The 21,868-nt window shown below is 40.2% G+C and overlaps 1 protein-coding gene across 2 annotated transcripts in view; it reads right to left on the minus strand.

The window, feature by feature from the left end:
• PLXDC2 (plexin domain containing 2) overlaps positions 1-18,086 on the minus strand; it is a 406,735-nt gene extending 388,649 nt beyond the window's left edge. The window contains exons 1-2 of one of the 2 annotated variants that reach the window (XM_070501269.1): positions 18,069-18,086; positions 16,509-17,287 (exon numbers count right to left, since the gene is read on the minus strand). In XM_070501269.1, the coding sequence (XP_070357370.1) occupies positions 16,509-16,620 (112 nt within the window). In that variant the 5' untranslated portion in view covers positions 16,621-17,287; positions 18,069-18,086. Of the gene's footprint in view, positions 1-16,508; positions 17,288-17,630; positions 17,835-18,068 lie in introns of those variants that run through there. The other variant, XM_014846019.3, reaches the window with a different exon arrangement.
• Positions 18,087-21,868: the final 3,782 nt, after the last annotated feature.

Raw genomic sequence — 21,868 nt, forward strand, 5'->3', positions numbered from 1 at the left:
CAGGTCACTACTTCCTCCTCTCACCTTCATCACTGATCCTACTGAAATCTGGCAGCAGCCGGCCCCATTCCTCCACCCAAACCACTCTTACCAAATTCCCAGATGACCCCTCCTTGTCAGTTCTCATGATCTGCCTTTCCTTCCTCCTGCTAATCTGCCTCCCTCTGCAGGTTGTTCTTCCTCATTCTCCCTTTTGGGCTCCTTCCTGCAATCACTGTCCCAGGACACCTTTCTAGAACTCTGACCTTGACTCTCTGTTCATCACTATCTATTCATGATTCTTGGCTGGTTTCCACCGCCACTTACTCATTGATGATTCAACGTCTCCATCTCATCCAAGAACCCCACCTGGTAGAGTTGATCTCTCCACTCTACATTAGTGTTTCTGCCTGTCTTCTACAACGATGCCCCATAAGCATTTCAATACTCAACAAGTTTAAAGATGAACTCAGTTTTCTATTCCCTAAAGCACTTGGGAACTTGGGAATTATCTTAGAATTTCTCCCCTTGTTAGACTCATTCATCACTTTTCATCCTTTTTAATCCAGTAGTTCCTAAATCTACTCTGTCACCAGGTCTGCCCCTTCCTATCTGCTCTCCATACCAACACTAAAGAGATCTTTCTAAGAGACCTATCTGAGTTTGTCATTCAACTGACAAAAATCGGTCACTGGTCAGCTTTCATGTTCAGGAGAGAGCTCAACATCTGTCTATGGTAGATGAGGCCTTTCTTAGTCTTGGGACTATCCTTCCCCTACAGACAACGATGTTCTCCAAAAAGCACAGGGTTTCCTGCCTCCATGCTGTTCTCTCTCTTTGGAATGTATTGCCACCTTCCCCACCCTCCTAATGCTCACTCACACCTCCAAGTGAGACTGAAACCCACTCCTCCAGGAAGCTATCCCTGACTCTCTAGTCTAAATCCTCTGCCCCCATAGCTCGCTCTCTCTCACACACACACTCACACACACACACCACATTCTCTTAGAATTAGACGCTTACTTCCCTATTTTCCGTACTGCTCTGTAACCTCAACTTGGCAAGGTCTGTATTTTTTTTTATCTCTTTACAGCACAATGGTTGGCACATAGAAGACATCTAGCAAATGTGTGTAAAATGAATAAATAATTCTTCTGAGAGTTAAACTTCATTATCAATACCAACTTAATGACCTATTAACTTCAATTTAATTCAGTTGTCTCTATCATTTTGAAACAATGATATAATAAGCCAGTTTCTCCTAGTTTACAAGCTAATATAATTGGATAATTTAAATATCTTGAAAAATTATATTTACTTCTGATAATATTACCAAACAATGTATCAGCAGATGCGCATTAAAATAGTACCCTAGGCACTATACACATGCACAGATTGTATATTGGTTTGGTCCTCAGGACCCACTCAACTCTAGGAGTTCTCTCCCAGCCCCCTACTGGTATTCCTATTCCTCAGCCTCTGTAACCCCTACATCTTCACACACGCACAGGCATGCACACACCTACACACACTCTTCGTGACTCCTTGCTGTTCTCGGTCTAACCATGGACCCTGCCTTTCCCAGTCTGTTTGAACCTGGACACTATACCTATCTCTTTACCATACCTGTTCTACATAGGTTTCAAAGAAAAAGGACATGGGTGACCATTGCTCCTCCATGTGATACTGACATTTTCGAAGATATTTTACCTAAACAGAAAAAATGACTCTGTAAAGTTAACAACCACTGACACATCAGTGGAGGTGACATCAGTGTAGAAATAGGAGCTTCTCCATTGCTCTCAAATAACACCATGCGTGTATCCATCTCTACTGCCTATATATATATATATATATAGGACTGGCCTTGACTAAAGCACCAAATCCCTCAATATATTTCTGGAAAAGATGCAAAATATGAAATGCTCAGGAAATTCTGGATTGTTAAAGATTTGCATTCATCTTTTATTTCGACATTCTTATCTTCCATTCACTGATGAAATCTTAGAAAAGCTGTCTGGCTCTCACACACATATGCTTACCTTTTCAGATAAATTCACTAAGACAAAGGAAGCATTTTGGATCACTTTATAAGTACACCATCACCATCCAAAAAAGTTAACTTGTCATTCAGGGGAGTTGTGCAATCTCATAAGGCAGTTTATCCCTAGAAGCAAGTATATTAATAAGGTCAAAGTATTCTTTTCTTGCTTCAAAGTAGATGACACAGCAGGATTTTGTTTCCTGTCCTCAGCTCAGGCCGAGAAAGGAAAACTATTTATGGGAGCTTCGTCTCCCAACAAACTCATTTTACACAACACGCATTTGTTAAAAATAAATTCATTGCGTGTTCTTTTAATGCATGTTTTATTGGAATAATGTTCTCCAAATCCTAATCTTGCCCTAGGCTATCGCTGAGTGAGGGGGTGGATTCTGGAAAAGAGCAATGCTTTGCATTCCATGACCTAGTCATGCAAGCCGAAGCCTGTTGGAGGTGCAGTCTGCGGGCCATTTAATGTTCACAGGGCCGTCAAAAGCACGAACTGGCCTTAATTCTTCCTAAACCTTCAATAGTACCAGTGCACACAATTATTACTAAACTTAAGATGATACAGTTTTATCTCTGGCAGTTTGAAACATTGATATCTCAATTATTAATATCTAAAAATTATCAATGAACCCCTCCTCAGGCTGCTCACCATTCTGAGGAGAACTCCTTGCCTTGCCCTGCTCAACATTTTTTACTCTTGTTTACATTCTTCCTTTAACTTATTACTTCCACACTTCCTTATATTTCTATGGCATCCCCAACAAATCTTCAGAGAGCAGAAATTTTTTACCACAGTTATTATTATTGGGCAGATAAGTAATTTTATTCCCATACTACAGATGATAAAATGGAGGATGGATGGGTTAAGTTTTTGGGCAAAGTCACCCGGCTGGTAAATGGCAGAGCCAAGGTTTGGACCCACGCCTGTCGGCCTCAGAAGCAGCCTTGAACAACCATAAGGCACTTGAATGCTCTCTTCCCGACCCTGGCAGGCCCTCCCCTGGCTTTGCTGCTCCCACAAGCATGGATGTGGCCCTGCAGTATACTCATGCTTGTTATAGTTCTTCCATTGGACTCATGCTGTGTCCATTTTCTTGTTCCCCTGTAGATCACAATCCTTAAATAAAGACACCATGTCTTATTTTTATTGCAAACAGCAAGTTATGAAATTAAAATGACTTAATAGAAACATCTTCCAACTGAAATGATCCAATTGGAGGAAAAGCTGAACTAATGTGAAAATTAGGTGAAGCGAACTTTATAAACAGATTTCAAATTATATCATGAAAATGTCATATATTTTAAGCACATATCACACATAGACATGTAACATACGGCAGCCCTGAAATTACGTATAAAGAATATGAGACAGAATGGCTAGGTTTCCAGTTAACCTACAGGAACCTATTTTACTTTCAATAAAGGTATTGTCTTAATCCTCATCCATTTAAAAAACTGACTATTGATTGAATAAATGAGTGGGTGGAGGAATGAGTTAATGCCTTTATTAGAAGTAAATTAGGCCTTTGTGACCTTATTCAATGAGTATAACAGCAATGTTTAAAGTGAGACTAGACTCCTTGCTAGATGCTAGGTCTGAATGTAGTTTTACTATTTTTCTTTCATGTTTAATTTCTTTTTAAATGTATGCTTTTATAATGAGGAAGATTGGCTCTGAGTTAACATCTGTTGCCACTCTTCCTCCTTTTATTTATTTTTTTCTCCCCAAAGCCCCAGTACACAGTTGTACATCCTAGTTTTTAAGTCCTTCTAGTTCTTCTCTGTAGGATGCCACCACAGCAGGGCTTAAGGAGCGGTGAGTAAGTCTGCTCCAAGGATCCAAACCAGCGAACGCTGGGCCACCGAAGTGGAGCATGCCAACTTAACCACTAAGCCATAGGCAGGCCCCAGTGTTTAAATTTTTAATAGTCTGGAAAATCCCCATAAAAAAGTATTAAATAAATAAAATGAATAAGCATTGGCTGTGGATCATTTATTGTGTGTTTAATTTTTTTTTCTTTTTTTGCTTCTTACTTCCAGGTACAGAGTAACGGACTAATGAAAGCTATGAAGCATCATCCACTAAAGAGTTAAAGCTCTCTCCTTTCTACTGCCTGGAAAGTTTATCTGCACTCACAGGAAAAATAAAATGATAATAGGAACTGTAGAGCAAATGAATGGAAGACACAAAATTAAACATGAAGAAAGACTACAAAAATAAGACCCAGGAAAAGAATTTGATGTGTTAAATGAGAAGGGAACAAAAAATTACATAACAAAACCAACAGGGAAGAATCTATTACAGTCACAACTTTGGACTCATCGGATGAATGTCACCTGATGTCTGGGATTTGATTTATTTTAATGGTCACTGAAACGACACTCTACCAAATGAACTTCCGCAGAAATTCATTTAACAAATATTTGTTGAGTGCCTTCTGTATACCAAGCACTATGAAATGTGCCAAAAAAGCAAAACAAACACGGTTCCTACCCTCATAGAAGGTACAATTTATTGGGGGAAATAGTTCTCAAATACTTATGCAAATAGCAATATAACTGAAAACTTTGATGTAGTTACCAAGACTCCTTCAATGGCACATAACAAATCTCAACTCAAAACTGGAATTTTTTGGTTTATGCTATTGGGATGTCTCATAGATAGACGGCCTATAGATGGCTTTAGACTTCTATAGACGGCCTATGTGGGCTTTAGACTTATATCTGCCCGGTGCAGCAACCCTGAGGAGTATTAAAAAAATGACCGTCTCTCTTCTAGAACATGTATGTAACATTTAGGGAAGTACTAATTGGCCTGAGGTCAAAATGAAGGGATGTTATGAGTAACCACCTTTGGGGGACATGCTGATCTGTCTGGGGAAGCATGACACTATGATAAAAGGCCCAAGAGAGTCAGCAAGAGGATATTTCCAAAGGACAGTAGGGTGCTGTTTCCAGAAGAGTGGACATTGCTAAAGGATGAGAAGATGCTGTTACGAGAAGAAGCACGTAAGAGATACCGAACAGATAAAAATATCAGATGTTCACACCAAAATATTAGTATGGAATATAGGAAGAACTTTGGAGAATGTTTCCAGAAAAACAGTAAATAGAAAGACAAGGGTGAGAAAAATACAAATAATTGAGTACATGAAGGAAGGATACTGACCAAACTGATGTAAACTTCAGCAAATGGATCACATTTAAGACCTTGAAAAGAGTTAACTCACATCATTGAGTGCCATGTTAAGAGATCTTTTAGACTCTTTTGTTGAAAAAACATTTAAAAGACTCCCCAACGATCTGTATCTGGAAATCTTTTAAACATTTAATCTTAGGGACTATTTTCCAGTTTGCATTCTTTAGCTTTGAGATACCTGGAAAGCAGTTCATTCAAATTTCAGGATTCTATCTTTAGTTTCTATTTCATTCATTTTTATCTACATGTCCTTTTTAACTATGGAATTCTCTCCAGAGAAGCAAATTAACCAATTTTAATATTTTATCAGACAATTCAAGTTTCTGCATTACAAATCACTAAAATATCCCTTTCTCTGATCTCCCTGGCTTTGTAAATGACTTCATCATCACTAAACCATCATTTGTAAATGAATTCTCAATTCTTCACAAATGCATATGACAAATTCCCTTGATCTGAAGTCATTCAATCTCTCATTTGCCCATACATTTTCATCTTTGGTATTTAAATCCAAGACATTATGCTAAAGAAATTATGATCTTGAAATTTTGCCTAAGTAAATCTGTAGAAATAATGTGCAAACAAAACTCTTTGCCTGAGTGATAAATCTGAACAAACATAGTCCTGTCATACAAGTGGAGCACCAATAAGCCTTGTTCATTCAACAAATTTTCAAAGAGGGCTTCCTATACTTGGAGCTGGTGATGCAATGGTGATCAGTCACTCATGGCCTCTAACCTCGGGCAGCTTACAGTCAACTGCAGGCACGACTATTTACACTATTGATGATAAGTGATATGATGAGGATGTGCAGGGTGCACTTCAGTGAGGCACTCGTTCTCAGACTTGGAGCTGGTAGAGAAACACTAAGAAACGACCCAATGTGCCAAAACTCAAGTTGAAGCTGAGACCTGAAGGACAAATCACCACAAAGAGGAGGAAAGGGTTCTCCAAGGAGAGGAAATGGCATGTAGTTTCAGAGGGGAGAGAGCGTATGGGAGATTAGGGAGAGGAGGAGGAGGGGAGAAGGAATTTGAACCTGGAAAGGTAAACTGGGACCAGATTACCAAAGATCTTGAACTTTAGTGTGAGAGCAAAAGGAAGGCAGAAAAGCATTTTCAGCAGAGGAGTGACAAAGCCAGGTTTGCATTTTAGAAAGATCTTTCAGGCTGTGGAATGAAGAAGAAATTCCAGCAAGACGATTTTGGAGGCAAGTTGGGAAGCTATTGAAGTAAACTAGAAAGAATGGTGGCCTGCCGGAGCCAGGATAAGAGAACTGGGGATGGAGAAGAGCGTTCTCAAGTCAAACAGCTTGGATTTAGAAAACTCAGCTTCCTATTGGCTGTGCCCGTTTTACAAACTTCTCTCCTAAAAACAGCTTGACAAAACTGAGATTGCACAAATCTGGCTTCCTGCGTAAAGCTGTTTTGCAATGTCCAGACAATGAGACTATCATCTGCAGAATGACTTTGAATCATGCTTGTTTTTAAAAATATCTGAAATGAACAACAGATGTTAAAGAGATAATGAAGGCTAAATAACAAAGAAATAAAACAAGCTGCTCGACTTGTCCATTTACTCCTGATTAAAAAATATCCAGATCAGCATGCATGAGTTCAGAGCAATGGCCAGTCATAAATTGTGCTGAAGTGGAGGGGAAGTTAGGATTTTCAAATCAAGCAAATTATAAACTTCTCATTTAAAAATGTCTGGAGTCTAAATAAAATCATAAATCTATTATCTTTAAATGGTAGCAATTTGTAAAGTATACTCTCTTTCAATGTAAATCTCTCATGGAATTGATACTAATTAGCTGAAGAATAAACATTAAGGAGAATCCTAAATCCAGAGGATTTTACCATTCTCAACAGAGCTGTTTCTTAAGCATCAAATTTAAAGTCTTGCTTGGAACTGCTGTGCTGATCCAGAGATAATTTACTAAAAGGGACACCATAAAAATGTCATCATTTCCATGTATTACTTGCCTGGCACTCACCTCTCATTTGTGGAAGCTCCTGAGAAGTTGGGAATTAACATTCTTTCCCTTAGTTGAGTTGTTACTTTTAACTAACCTACGGTTTCCCCTGTATTTCCTAAGAAACAATTAAATGTATGGTTAGTTTCATGATGTGATCAAGAAAACAGCACTGGGCCTCAATCTAAGGACATTGTTTCAACCAGAAACGTCACTGCCCAACTGCCCCTATTAACAATTTGTTACGAAGTGCTGGGGAACGTGTTCTGGTTTTAGATGTTGTAGAAAAGAAATTACATCATCTCCAAGTTACTTAGAAATTGAAATCTTTACCAAATGACCCTGAGATTTAATGAGACTTCAACCCAAAAGTCCAACAGAATTCTTAGTAAAACTTGAAAAGTTCATTCTAAAAAAGATATGAAAAGCAAAGAGCCTTCTAGAATAGCCAGGACACTTCTGAAGATCAAGAACAAGGAGGACGGGTTTGCCCCGACAGATGTAACAACTTATTATAAAGCTAAAGTAATTACGACTGTGTGATATCTGTACCGGCATAATTATAATTATCCTTTTATCTTTGAAGATAATTACCCCTTTATCTTTGAAGTACTTTCTCTTGAAGATCTAGCAGTGTTTATTCCAAGAATTATCTTTTATGGTAGAACATTCACAAGCCCAATAACCCATGAATTCTACTTCCAAATAGAAGCTGAGTAACTCCTACATATGCACATGAAAAGACCTATGCAAGGATACTCATAGGACCAGTGTTCAAAACAGCACTGATTATTTGTTGATGGAAGATTGGATAAATCAACTGTGGGAAAATAATTGGAAGACTGGATAAATCAATGATGGGATAAATAAATTGGGGGAAATTAGGACCAACACAAGCACACGTAATGCATGTTTACAAAACAGCAAGTGATGTGAATTATTACAGAATTCAGCCTCAACCAAAACTGTCTTACAACATATTCATCAGTATTTTGCGAGTCTTGCCATGTTAACAAATGTTACCACAATATTCTGATACAGGAAATATACTTACAGATACTTCATGTCAAACGAAAAGCTTTCATAAATTTCATTCAAGTTGAATAAAAGAAATAAACATTTAAAAAACTATGTAAAGTTTTAAAATCCAAGTTATGTCAAAACAGATACAAATAAACATTACACAAGATACGTAATATCCTATGATGTTAAATCATCTACGAAAAGAAAACATTGAGCAATATGTTCGTAATACAGTAAGAATGTTTTCAAACTAAAATATGAAATGGCAATTTTTTACCTTACAAGTCAACCTTATTTTTACAGGGGATCCAGAGTTTTCAGATAGGTGTTAAAGTATTCTTTAAACTTTTGTTGCGTGAGGGGAAAAAACTCAAATGAGTCTCCCTCTTCCCACTCCAAACAAACAAGAATCAGAGAACAAAAAGGCAAGTACACAGTGACATGTCTTTGAGTTCAATTTTTGTTAGTTGGAATATAGCAAATTGTAAATAATTGCAATTAAAATTCCAAAAATAGATCTGAAATATCATGTAAATTAGCAATTAGTGACATCAAACTAATAATAAGTTGTTTACTAAAGTGGCTAACTTACAAAAATATATTCAAAGGTGTATATTCCTAGCCCCTATATAAATATTAAAGAGTCAGAATTAAAATAGCTAATACCAGATGATACAATTCTTGAAAGAATCATGCACAGGTGGTATGCTTTAGCTAATTTTAAACATAAAACTATGAACTAGCAAAACAACTAAGTTGATTTTTCTTTTAATCAAAAGTTGAGGACAGGATGCCTTTAAATAGCAGGAACCCATATGCCCCGAGAACATGATTCAGTATACCAAAAATCTTCACATACACTTCTTCATGAATATTTTGCAATGCAGATTACCTTGATATAATCTGCGTACAGATCTTTCTCGATGTATTGAAGGAAATGGATAGCAAACGGAGAGAGAACAGCCAACAGGAGTCAGATACACCACTGGACGTGTTCCCAGCTGTACCTGCAGTAGGTCAGTGAACTTTTTTGACCAAACGAATGAATGAAAATATAACAATTAAATAATTAGGTTCATTGGGTCAGGGGTAGCTACTGTCTAAATTTGTTTCTTGGAGAGAATTAAGCAAAGATTATAATAGACTCAGCATGAGCTATAGCCTAAATGCACCTACATCATTGCATGTTGACCTTTCCATATTCCAACTGGACCAGAGAACACATTATTCCTAATCTAAATGAACCAGGTGTACTTACCAAGCATCAAGCTTAAAGAGAATATATAAGCTTTTTTTTTAGACTTCTCCTATAGCTGAACATTCCAAGGAATGCGTAGAAAATTGACTTTTAAATATTCTGATTCTTATGCAGTTTATCGACAGGGCAAATTCTTCACATTCTATCTGTGTTCTCAAAGCCTCAACGAGCTAAGCATCTTACCTATAGGATGAGACCTTGAGCTATATGGATTCTAAGGAAAATTTTTAATTAATGAGTGAAAAATAATAGGTGGGGAAGGGGGAGAAACTATGTAATAAGATTCCAGAAAAGTAAAATGGAAGTCATTCTGCATCCTAGCCACTGTGACCCTCTCTTGACAAAATCACAGGCCACTCTCCACTGCAACACCAGAAGCAGAAATAGTAAGGAGAGCTGATTTTAATTTGCAGGAGAAAGGAGAGCCAGCATGCTTAGATGTGTTTGGATGGCCTCTGAAGGAAGGGATCAAAAGTCTGGATTTTGGGGCCAGCCCGGTGGCACAGTGATTAAGTTCACACGTTACACTTCAGTGGCCCAGGGTTGGCCAGTTCGGATCCTGGGTGCGGACATGGCACCATTTGGTAAGCCATGCTGTGGTAGACATCCCACATATAAAGTAGAGGAAGATGGGCACGGATGGTAGCTCAGGGCCAGTCTTCCTCAGCAAAAAGAGGAGGATTGGCAGCAGGTGTTAGCTCAGGGCTAATCTTCCTCAAAAAAAAAAAGTCTGGATTTCAAGGAAGGTCACACAGTTTCTGACCTCATGTTCAGATCTGTCATCTTTAATAGGCTATACTAATTCCAAATAGGCCCCTGACAAGACCTCAATTCTATTTAAATGCCCAAATCTTTACCATCATTCTATATCTCACCACTTTTTAATTAAAGAGGTCAAAATAGAAACAAAGCAAAGAACAAATATGAAATGGGTTCATACACAATGTAGAACATTTTATATTCTGTTCTTTCCTCAGATATTATTCTGTTAATTTGGCCAGGAAATATATGACACACACATAGCAGCAGAAACTGTCTTAACAGAAGCATCACCATTTTGTCATTCTGCAGGAACTTCCTCAGTTGAACAGAATCACTGTCAGGGGGACAGAGAGGGAAGATACCCTGTGTGAACGGCAGTGAAGAAGAAAGACTTCTCAGAGTGGGGTACTGTAAAGAGACAATTGAAGCTTTGAGAAAATGTGCTTAGAATAAAGGCCAAGGCCTGGAATTAGTCAGATTAAAAGAAAGATGAAAAACAAAATAATAATATATAAGCTTATATATTATGGCGATAACTTTTTATTTAATTTTCCATCTCTAAAACAAATACGAGACAAGATTTCAACTGAGAAGATCTGGACAGAGATAAATGAGAGTAGGAAAGATAAGATGAAGCCCCAGGTAAGCTTAGTACACCAAGTGTAAGCCAGGGGTTTATATACTCATGGGGGGAGGGGAGTGGGCACAAATTGTGTTCTGAGCTTTCAGGAAACCAAATTTTAAAAGGCAATGCACCTGGTCACTATTCATATTGTCCGGAAGATACAAACAAACCAGTCGGAAGAAGAACTGTGGTTGCTACTAAGACACAAGATTTCTCTCTCTCTCTTTCTCTCTCTCGGCTTCCCAGGAAGCAGACACTGTGCAATGGATTCCACAATACCCCCAACCACTCCCGCGAACAGCCACCATAACAAGTTTTATGAGACGTGTTTTAAAGCTTCCTTCAGTGTAGGTTAATGGCATGAGGCCTAAGCACAGTTCAGTTCAAAAGTAATTTCACCAAAATCTACAATTATGCACTAGTGTTCATCTCCACTGAAAACAGAACACCACCATTACATATACGTGTGCATATATACACATACAGTTTCATATACACACACACACATCCACACTGTACTTCAAGGTATTAGATTAAGAACATGAGTGAAAATTCAGTCAGAAACCAGAGGTATAGAAGAATGGTGGAATGAACTTTTTCAAAGTTCTATCTATTAATAGAAGGTTTAAGGTGAATGTCATCCACCAGAAGCATTGTGACAGTTTGGCAGACCTTGGATCCTATTCTCTCCTTTTCAACTATTATTCTGTGAAGCCTGTCTGGATATTCATTTCCATCTTATTGATGGAAAAAGTGATAAATAAAGTAAGAGGTATAAAAAAGTCTCCCAAGGTGACATTCAAGTCAACAGTTCAGCTTGAACTATAACTCCATTCAGCCCAGTCAGTTCAACAAGAATTTATTGCATGCCTATGTGGTAGATGCTGCAGGGGATTCAGAAATGAATGGCAATAGACTCTGACCTCAAGAACATGTGATGTGGTCTAAGAAAATATATGAAAGGATGCAGAAATGGGGAGGGAAAAAAAATCCTACAAAATCAAGCAGAGTCAAACAAGTGTATTAAAAAAGGCATAGAGTTTTCTGAGGGTTCAATGACATCACATCCTTTTGTGAAGGGTGTCACTTGAGATAAGCCTGTAAGAAAGAGTAGAAGATGGATGGATGGATGGATGGATTAGGGAAGGAAGAGGAGGAAGAATGGCAAAGCAGTAGTGACGCATGGTACATACTCAGGGAACAGCAAAGAGCCTCATTTGGTTAGAGTGTTAAAAAAACACACAGAGGAGAGGAAGGTGGGAAAGTGGGTTGAGGCCATATGCTAATGGTCTTGAAGGCCATGATGAAGAGATTGTATCTAATGTGGTGAGGAAATGGCTCAAGACTTTATTTTAGATCTCATGATCACAGTTGTTGATCACTTCATTCATCCTTATAAACATACCGTTTCTACAACAGGAGATATCCTTTTAAGAAGCAAAAAATTGAGACAAAATTAATTGAAAAGTATCCATATTATCTACATCTCTGCATGAAAGTATCTGATTCTTGCAGAGAAGAAACCCGTCTGGAGCAAATCAGTATCTTCTGTTCCTAAGTGTTACTGAAGCACATTCTCCATGATAAGAACCTGTTTCTAAAGATCAAACTTAAGAAAGCACAAACTGTCCTAATTATAATAATTCCAAATCTCTATGCAGACATCCATGAACTAAAATCCTTATTTCTGACACAAACGTTCTAGATCACATCTATGTCTCAGTCCGAACTTACCCAACCTCAGGTTTCAATTTGTATCTATTCTCTAAAGGAAAAGACTCTCATATTTTGTATTTAAAAAATTCTTGTATGCAGTCTTGAGTCATTGACTGATAAAAATTAACCTGTCATTTGTCCAATAATCTCATCCTTGTCCATTTTATAAAGAGTATTCACTTGAATTAACCTATTGTTATAATCTTTTATGCTAGGTATGTACGCAAACAGAAAATTTATACTAGTGACAGTAAACCTCAACAGAGATACTCTCATAACAAACTCCACGAATTAGTAATATTTCAAACTAAGGGTTTTTTAGATTGTTTGATATTTTAAAATATTTTGTCTTCCTTTCCATAAAGATTTTCTCTTTTTTTTTCCAGTTTTATTAAGAAATAACCGACATACCTCACTGTGTAAGTTTAAGGCATACAGCATGATGGTTTGATTTACATATATTGTGAAATGATTACCAAAATAGGTCCAGCTAACATCCATCTTCTCACATAGATGCAATAAAAAGAAAAGAAAGAGGAAAAGAATAAAGGAAAACAAATTTTCTCCTTGTGATGAGAAGAAACTAAGATTTTTAACTCCAATGAAAGCAGAATAGAAAAATATCCAACTAGAGAAACAACTAAAACAAATGTAAATGATCTGCTAAAAATAAACAACTTGTCTCTAGAACACAGCAATATTAGAAAGCCCAAAAAGTGAAAATTCCCTGGGGTCCTAAGCAATTTTTGTTCTCTATCTAGTGGTAATGACCTTCCTTGTTGCATTGTCATATTTAAGAGTAATAATCAGGCCAAAATCAAACAACATATTTTTAGGCCTTTTTTTCCTCATTTAAATTTTAGAACTTATTGAGACATTAATACATTTCTCTTTTGACACTGTTACTAAATGGTATTTTAATCAGTATAGGACATAAGAATGAATGTATAACAATACAGAGATGATTTGAGATTTACATCATTGAGAATTATTCTAAGCTTATTTTTCTCTAAATATTGGTGTTGAGACATACTATTGAGTATAGGCAAATACTTTTCAGATATGTGTAGAGTACCTTCAAACCTAAAAATAAATGCATTATATGAGAATGAACTTTTAATCATAAGAGATATTTTAAAGCTATATTCTTGGGAATTTCACATTAACTTGTTAACAACCTCCAACAATTATGCAAAAGAGGTATCTTTTTTTTTCCACTGTACTTATTACACCGCAAGAATGTATTCAAAGTTTGAGTCTTTGCATGTAGGAGGAGCTACATCAATGTTGGATGAATGAATATTTAGTTAATTTCAATGAAAACAGAAAATGTAATAAACTCTCACTATTGTAAGTTGCCACTTATTTACAAATGAGAAGTTGAAATATTGAAAAATGTTGCGCATAGGAAAGCAAAATGTTGAGGATCATTAATCTGAGAAATTTGGGAAAGAATGGGAATGGAAGAAACTAGCAGTTTCTCTGCCCTCTGGTGGCAATAAAGTCAACTGCAGCATTTCTGAAGTAATACATAATAAAATGTCCCAGTTATGAAATCAGATTTTCCCTCTGTGCCAAAATGTCTGTAATAAAAGTTCTGATTGCTACATGCCAAATTTCAAGACTGCTCAACTTCTTTTTTATTTCCTATATTGAAGTTTTAACTAGACTATTTTACAAAGGAAACTATATTTTTTCTTCCAGTTCATTGCTATATTTTATATATTCAATAGGCTAACCATTGAATTCCAAGATTATTTCATAAAACCATTTGTAGATTGATATCCAGGAATGAAGCTACTTCAGTTTGCAACAAATCTCCGAAAAAATTTGCAAAGACATTTAAAACTATTTCTTTTTTACTCAATCCCATAAATATACAAGTTTCTAGAGTAGTTTTCCACCAGAAATATTGGACTGGTTTATAATATCTGTGCATTTACGTTGAACAATTTAGGTATTTTATATTCCTCAAAGCAAAGGCTTTTAATTATCTGGCCGGTTTTAGAGTGGAATGAATTTAATCTTCAATTTGAGAACTTACGACAGTCAATTTATTATAAATTCAGTATATTCTTTTCTCAGTAACATATTATTAAGAAGAAATTTCAGAAAAAATAAACATTTGCTGACCTTTCTTTTACTTTTTACTGTAAATGCATTATTTACTTCCACTGCCAAAGAAGTTTTCAAATAAACAACTTCGGAAATCTTTTGGCACACGCGCCTCTCTAACCTCCTTTGGGATGAAGTAAATTGCTTTAAGCATTTATTTATTATTCCATGAATATGCTCATGAAAATTACTCTTGCACCTTTTAAAACAAATGGATTGCTTCCCGGACGCGTAAAAGTCTTTTTTTTAACCAATGAAATATATCAAAGAAATAAACAGAATGTCTGATGTACTGATAGAAATACCTAGTCAAGAACAACCTATGTCCATTTATGCAGAACAATTACGTATGACAAAGACAAACCAACATCGAGGAAATCTGCGTTTTATTCACAGCTTTAAAAGTGTTGTCCCCATGGTGCCCCCAACCCCCAACACGCACACCCCTCCAATCATAAATTGGAGCACAGAGTCAGAATCTGCGCCTTCTCGACAAGAATTTACAGCAGGGGCAGACACAGCGTTTTGGCTGTCTTCTAGGTCTCAGCTTGGTAAAATTTCATTCAAGGACTCCTTCAAGATTCACCTCACCTGGAACCCCCTCGGTTCCCTCCCGAGCGTTCCATCTGTGACTTTCATGTTTGATAGTTGCGGAAGCGTGTATACCTTCTGAGGCATCATCCCCTCCCCCGAATTAAAACAAAACAAAACAAAACCTTGATTATCCTAACCAGAAAGTTTTTGTTTCCTTTTTCTTTTCCCTCCAAGTGTTTTTTGCTCATTTCACCTCCTCTCGAAGTCTGCCTGAGCTCACAATTCTGCCAAGGTCTCTCTCTCTCTCTGCCTGTTTCTTCACTTTGTGCCTGAGCGGCAGAAACAGAGAGCAGGCGCCCGACTCGCAGTGGGCAGGATTCCGGGAAGCAGCTGGATCTCCGGCTCAGCAGCGCCTCGCCCGGAGGAACCAGCGGCCTCGAGCCGAGGGCGGCATCCTGGGCTCCGCGCTTGCCCCGGGGGCGCGGCTCCCGGCTGGACGCGCACCTGGCTGGAGCAACGGTCAGAGCAAGAGGCGCTACCCCTGGGAAGATGCGGAGGCCGGAGCTCCGCGCTGGGGCAATGTCCGGGCACTCAGTGAAACCCCCGGCACGTTCAGGCCCGTCTGCGAAGCAGGCCAGCGGAGGACAATAGGACCAGGGGTCGGTCTCCAGCGGCGCGCCCGCCCCACCTCTGCCACCTCCTCCCCTCCTCTGCGCCCAGCCGCACCTTCCCCGCCCCACTTCCAGCGCCCGCTCGGCCCCAGACAGCGAGAGGGTGCAAGGTGCAGATCGCGTGGGGGAGGAAGGTGTGGCCACAGGGAATTTTCTCCAGCTAAGGGGTGCCCTGCAATCCCCGGCTGCCACCACGTCCCCCACCCACGGCCCCCTTCACATACGCGCTTAGTTTATCCCGGCAGCAGGAAAAGAGGAGGAGCCGGAGAGGAGACAGCCCAGGGATGTCAGCTCCTGGGCGAGGTATCCACAGAAGCAGGCTGGCTCTTACACAGAGCCTTGTCTGGGCGACTTGGGGGAAACAGTACCCTCCCCTGCCGCTCAGGTGAAGCAAGCCCGAAATTCTCAAAAAAAACCTCAGTCCCCACCATCCTTCTCTAGCCGACCCTCTGTCTCCCCATTTGGGAAGACCAAGTTTCCCTGAAAAGCAATTGCAATACTTTCCCAAGGACAGATAGATGAGGTAGGGGTGGGTTGAGAATGGGGGTGCCAGAAAGGTCTTCAGCTGAGCACAAAATCAACAAGGCAAAGTGCATCTTACCATTGATTTGGTTTCCAGGCTCCCCTTCAGCGAACTGAAACCGGTCCAATAAAAAGTGGCAAAGTAACACAACTCCTGCAGCGGCCAGGTCGGCCCTCGGGAACCTCGCCATGCCGCCGCCGCGACCTACCTCCCCCCCCCCCGCCAGTCCTTCCCTGGCGCCCTGTGGTCCGGGGCTCCCAGTGGGAATGGGGACAACAGGGCCAAACGCTGAGGACCGGGGTCTGCTGGACCAGGAGGCCTTTGTAAATTTCGCTTGGATTTCACACCCGGGAGCCGGAAAGAGCCAGAAGGGAGTACGAGGCGGAGCGCAGTCTTCTCCGGACCTCCGGGTCTCTCTTCGCAACTTCCCAGAACACTCGCAGCCCTCACCCCAGACACAGATCAACAACTGCGGGGAGGAAAGGCCACTTGCGGCCGGGGCTCGCAAACTCTCGGTTCCGCACAGGCAGCGCCAGCCCGCTGCCCGCAGACAGTGACTTCCGAGCCCCCGTGATGCGTTCCACTGGGTTCAAAACAGATCTACTTCCACAGCCAGCGCGGTTGCCTCCTCCCGATCCAAGAGGGCTGTCGGTTCGGAAGGAACTTTCCCCAGTCTTGGGATGGCCTTCGCGGGAGGTGTGGGTTTTGCGAGAAGGGGGTTACTGTGGGCTGGCGAAACCCCTCCGACAAGTTTTTCTTCTTTCTTCGCCCGACGCAGGGCGCGCGTCCTTTCTCGCAGCCGGAGGGATGGGCAGCCCCGAGGAGCTGAGCCCTGGGAAGGCTCGGGCTGCAGCAGACTGAGGTCCGAAGCCAGGAAAAATATGTTTAAAAAAAAAAAAAGAAAAAGAGGAAGAGGAAGAAGAAAGAAATGGGGAGGAAAAAGTCAGGCTGAAATCTATTGGGAGAGGGTTTCTCCTGGCTAAGGAGGAGGTGGCCCCAAGCCCCGCCAAGCCCCGGAGTTTGGTGGCGGAGGAGGCGCCGCCGCCGCCGCGCTCCCCCGCGCTCCCGCTCCACACTTTGGGGAGGGAAGGCAGATCGCAATTTGCCAGATCTGCCGCTGCACCCTCCTCCCTCCTCCCTCCCCCTCGCTCCTCCAGGCTTCTCCCACCTTCCTCCCCGAAACTGGCAGCTAGCACCGACCTGTCCAATGGCTGCACTTTCCTCGGGGCTGGCAGAGGAGTCGCCGAGAGATTAAACCGGGAGAGCAGAGCAAGGAGGGGGAGAGAGGGCAACTCCAGCCCGGCCCGCCCCGGGCAGCCGGTGGCCCGGAGCGCCGGGAGAGGAGGCGAGAAAGACGAGCGAAGAGGGAAGCGCCGGGCGGTACCTCTGCACCGCCGGGGCGCCATCCCCGCACCCGGCCCACACCCACCTGGCCCCCAGGCCGCCTTCGCGCCAGACCGCGGGGGATCGCGCCCCGGCCCCGGCCCCCTCCTCGGCCCCGGCCCCAGCGGGCGCCCGCCGCTGGCGGGGTCTTCCTAGGCGCTAAAGGGTTAATTACAGTTCGCCATTCCCGGGAGGGCGTGTGTGGCAGTGGTTGGGGTGTGAGGAAAGCAAAGCAGAGCCAGTTCGGTTACTGACCCCGCCAAGCCCCTTCGGACCCCAGACCCGCGAGGAGGGTGGAGGAAGGAGCGCGCGGCAGTGTGGTCCCCCCGCCGCCGCTGGCTTTGTAAAGTGTCAGCGGGAGCGAAAGCGAGAGTTTAAAGAAACAGGAGGCCCATTGAATTGCCTACGGGGGTTTTAATAGGCATTCGCTTGCTAGTTTGTTTTTGTTTTTTCAGCTCGCGGATGTGCTTCAGCTTTAACCCTTTGCAGCCTTCTCGTTAGTTTACATCTTATTTTGCATAGTTAACCTCATCTTAAACGGATAAACACAAAGAAAGGAAGCAAAACGTATTGATTAAAAGTAGAGTCTAGAACCAGACTACCTGAGCTGGAATTCCACCTCCTGCACTAAATAGCTGCATGACTTTGAGCAATTTACTTAATCTCGTAGTGCTTCAGCTCCCCATCCATCAAATGGGGACAACTGTAGTAGTGCCCTTAGAAGGTCGTTGTATTGGATTAAGTGAGTTAATACTGTATACTTGAAGAATTGAGAACAGCTCCTGGCACAAAACACATGACTTTATGCTTCTTAAATTAAGAGAGAGGGAAGGGAGAGGAGAGAGAATTTACTTCTGTGTTCTAAATTCTAAAGCTTAGTGTATTCTTGTCCTGTCTAGTCCATGTTCTGACGAGTTTGTGGATGCCATCAATAAGCACCTTAATTTTGTCCCCAAAAAACCCCACGGGAAGTGAATCCAAAGAATCCAATTACTCTGTTAATTTGATGCAGATAGAATGCCTCGCTCATGGTTACTTAGCTGGTGAGAAAAGGGGAAACAGGAAGTGTAATATGTTCTCCCTAATCCAGTCCTCAATTTGCTATTTATTTCAGCAGTATATATATGAATAAACATGTCATGCATTCACACTTTATTTTGCCAAGATCCTTGCTCTCCCCTGAGCTTTCTCCCAACTGGTTGATTTCTTCCTCCTCACTATACTTAGGAAATCTGATTGTTTTATTTCTGCTCACCGAAGAGTTTTAAGTTCTATCCAACATTACATCCAAATTTGACTACCTAGGCTACTTATCTGTTTAACATTAAGTTGGAAAACTGAATCTTCTAATCAAAATTTGATGTTGATTTTTTGTAACCACCCTAGTGAGGTCACCACTTCATGCATCCCTGTGGACAGCTTCCTAAAGTTCTGTACAGCTCCACTTCCCATTATATGCAAAATGATGGGGGACCCAGCAGGAGCCATCTCAAGAAAGCATCTCTTCTTTCATTCTGGAATATTCCCCTCTGCTTTCATCACAGTAGGAAAAGGAGCGTTTCCTCTTTTTCTGAGAAGAAACAAGTACCCACCATTCCCTAGTATCATTTTCTTTCCTTTTCTCTTTTATTATTATATGTGCAAATTAGGAGTGTTTGTTTTTCTTGTTGTTTGTTGTCAGCAATGCTTTGCCCTCCTAATTGAAGCTATATACCTTAAGTGGCAATTTGATGCCAAGAATTGACAGGAAGCCAAACAGTATTTCAGAGTGAGTCTGGAAAGGCTTTTATGTTTTGTCTATCTCACTAGTGCTGTTTGTTTCATTTTACTCATATCTTAATCTTATTCTGAAGAGCCGCCCACATAGAAAATACTTAGATATGGGATAAGATGCAGGTAAGCAAAAATCATGCACACATGATGATTTAGCACCCAGAACTAAGAGAGGACATCACTGTAACAAACTTAGGCTTTGATGCTTTGCCTTAAATGCCACCCAATGATTATTTGTGAAGAAAAAAATTATTTGGCCTTTACATAGTGGCAAGCAACAAATAAGTAAAATATACGTTGGACAGTATGTTCAGAGTGAAATGGAAAGAGGTGGTTACTCATGCAATTCCAGCTAATTAAAAGTAGTATAATTTGTGGCCTAAATAATTTGAGGTGCCATATATGTTTAACCATAGTAGAATTGTCTATTTCAATTTCATAGAGATAATTTCAGATGTTTTTGTGGAAAAGTTTCATCTTCCATCTGACTTGAGAGAAGAGTTTTAACAAGTGAGGTTTGTTTTTGTGTACAATAGGGTTAAGAACTGAATTGCTGGGGCTTTTTTACCCACCACCTTAATTTTAGCTAACCTCTCAAGGAGCAAATGAATCAGGAATCGCAAAGGAGTAACACTTGAGTTCTTTGTCCATGAGAAAGATCTGGAATTCATAGAACGCTGTCCTTTAAGAACTTAAGATCGTATATCAGGGTCATTCTCGACAACATAGAACTTTGGGCAGACATTAGCACCTAAGCTAGCGTCTGTGCAGATTTCAAACCTGTTTGCAACCCTTTATCTAAACCAACCTTCAGAGAGATTTTGAGACATTCCAAGTGCAATACTATCTGTAGAAAGGGAATTACAATTACTCATCTAATCCCACCTCCAACTTTAACACTGCTGTGTTTCCAAGGACCTGTCCTACATTGAAACTTGGCTAACAGGATACTCCAAAAAACATCGTGCTTACTTGGAAAAAACTGAGATACAATACAGGCTGTGGAGGACTTAGCATTTATTGTAACCTATTTTTTTGGTATTACTTCAGGAAATAGTTTTTGTCCATTTTAATAAGATTCATTAAAACTTTCCACAATTGCTGTCAGATAAAGGGAAATTGCTATTAATGGATTGCTTTTATTCAATCCTAAACCAATATTATGTCCTTTTCCTCTTGGTCCATGGCATTTCCTCTCCCTCCTCATTTGATAGGGCGAATTTTTTGACCTCTGACATGAAATTACAAGACATTTGTTTCTCTTGGTTGACTTCTGCTCTCAGAATAAACTGGGATTTCATTATGTTGTTAAGGGATATTTCAGGTTTTTGCTGTTTTATAGTTTTAAGTAAAAATTTTATGAATAGAGTGGTTAGAATCAAATAAGCATTTTTTGAAAAAAAATTTGCCTAACAGCAAACAGCATTCTTTTTTTATAAGAACATTTAACATGCAAGAATACTTAATGCCTTTTAGCCTCATATCAAAACCACTTTTACTGTTTAGATGAAACTAACAATATAATTATATCTGGCTCATTCCAAATGAAATAATATATTGCATTAAAATTTCAGTCATGTTTATACTGTCTTCTTCCTGAATCTTAATAAGCTAAAGTGTTCTTGACCAGTGAATAGCAAAGTACAAAAATGTGCAACTAAAAGTAGTAGAAAAGAACTTATTAAAATGGAATTATTAAAAATAATTATTAAAAGGGGTAGGAACATTATCTTACATTTCTTTTTAAGTAGCAACAATGTGTAGTTAGAAACATAAATCTTATTCCTTAATTGTACTCATCAACGGTAAGCTAAATTCCTGTGTTTTGCAAAAAAGGAAAATGGGCAAGCGCTCAGCAAGCACTTAGTGAATTAATAAGTGAAATGAACATGATAAAAAATATGCTGCACAATGCCTAATAATGGAGCACGTGGGAAAGTTCTGAAAATGTTGATTGTTGTGGATGTTATGTCAGCTTTATAACCCATCCAGATTTTTCTGAACTGATGAAAATGTCTGAACCCTAGGAACTACATCTCCCAAGTGTCAGCCCCAGCAGAAGCTGTGCTTCTGCAGAGCCCTTGGTGGAGGCTGTTACTTCTGGCATGGATCACAAGGCTCCTTGTGTTGGCTGCTGGAGCGCTCTGCACCACAGGGCACCATTGTGGCTAATATTCAGCCCCGTTGGTTTGTACTGCATTTCCCTTCCTCACCTTGCGTTCATCTGGTTTTCCTTTCCTCTAAATCTCCTCTTTTTGTTTGCATCTTTAGTGCATGAATTT

Source organism: Equus asinus, chromosome 29 (assembly GCF_041296235.1).
Source record: "Equus asinus isolate D_3611 breed Donkey chromosome 29, EquAss-T2T_v2, whole genome shotgun sequence".
NCBI classification, from domain to species: domain Eukaryota; kingdom Metazoa; phylum Chordata; class Mammalia; order Perissodactyla; family Equidae; genus Equus; species Equus asinus.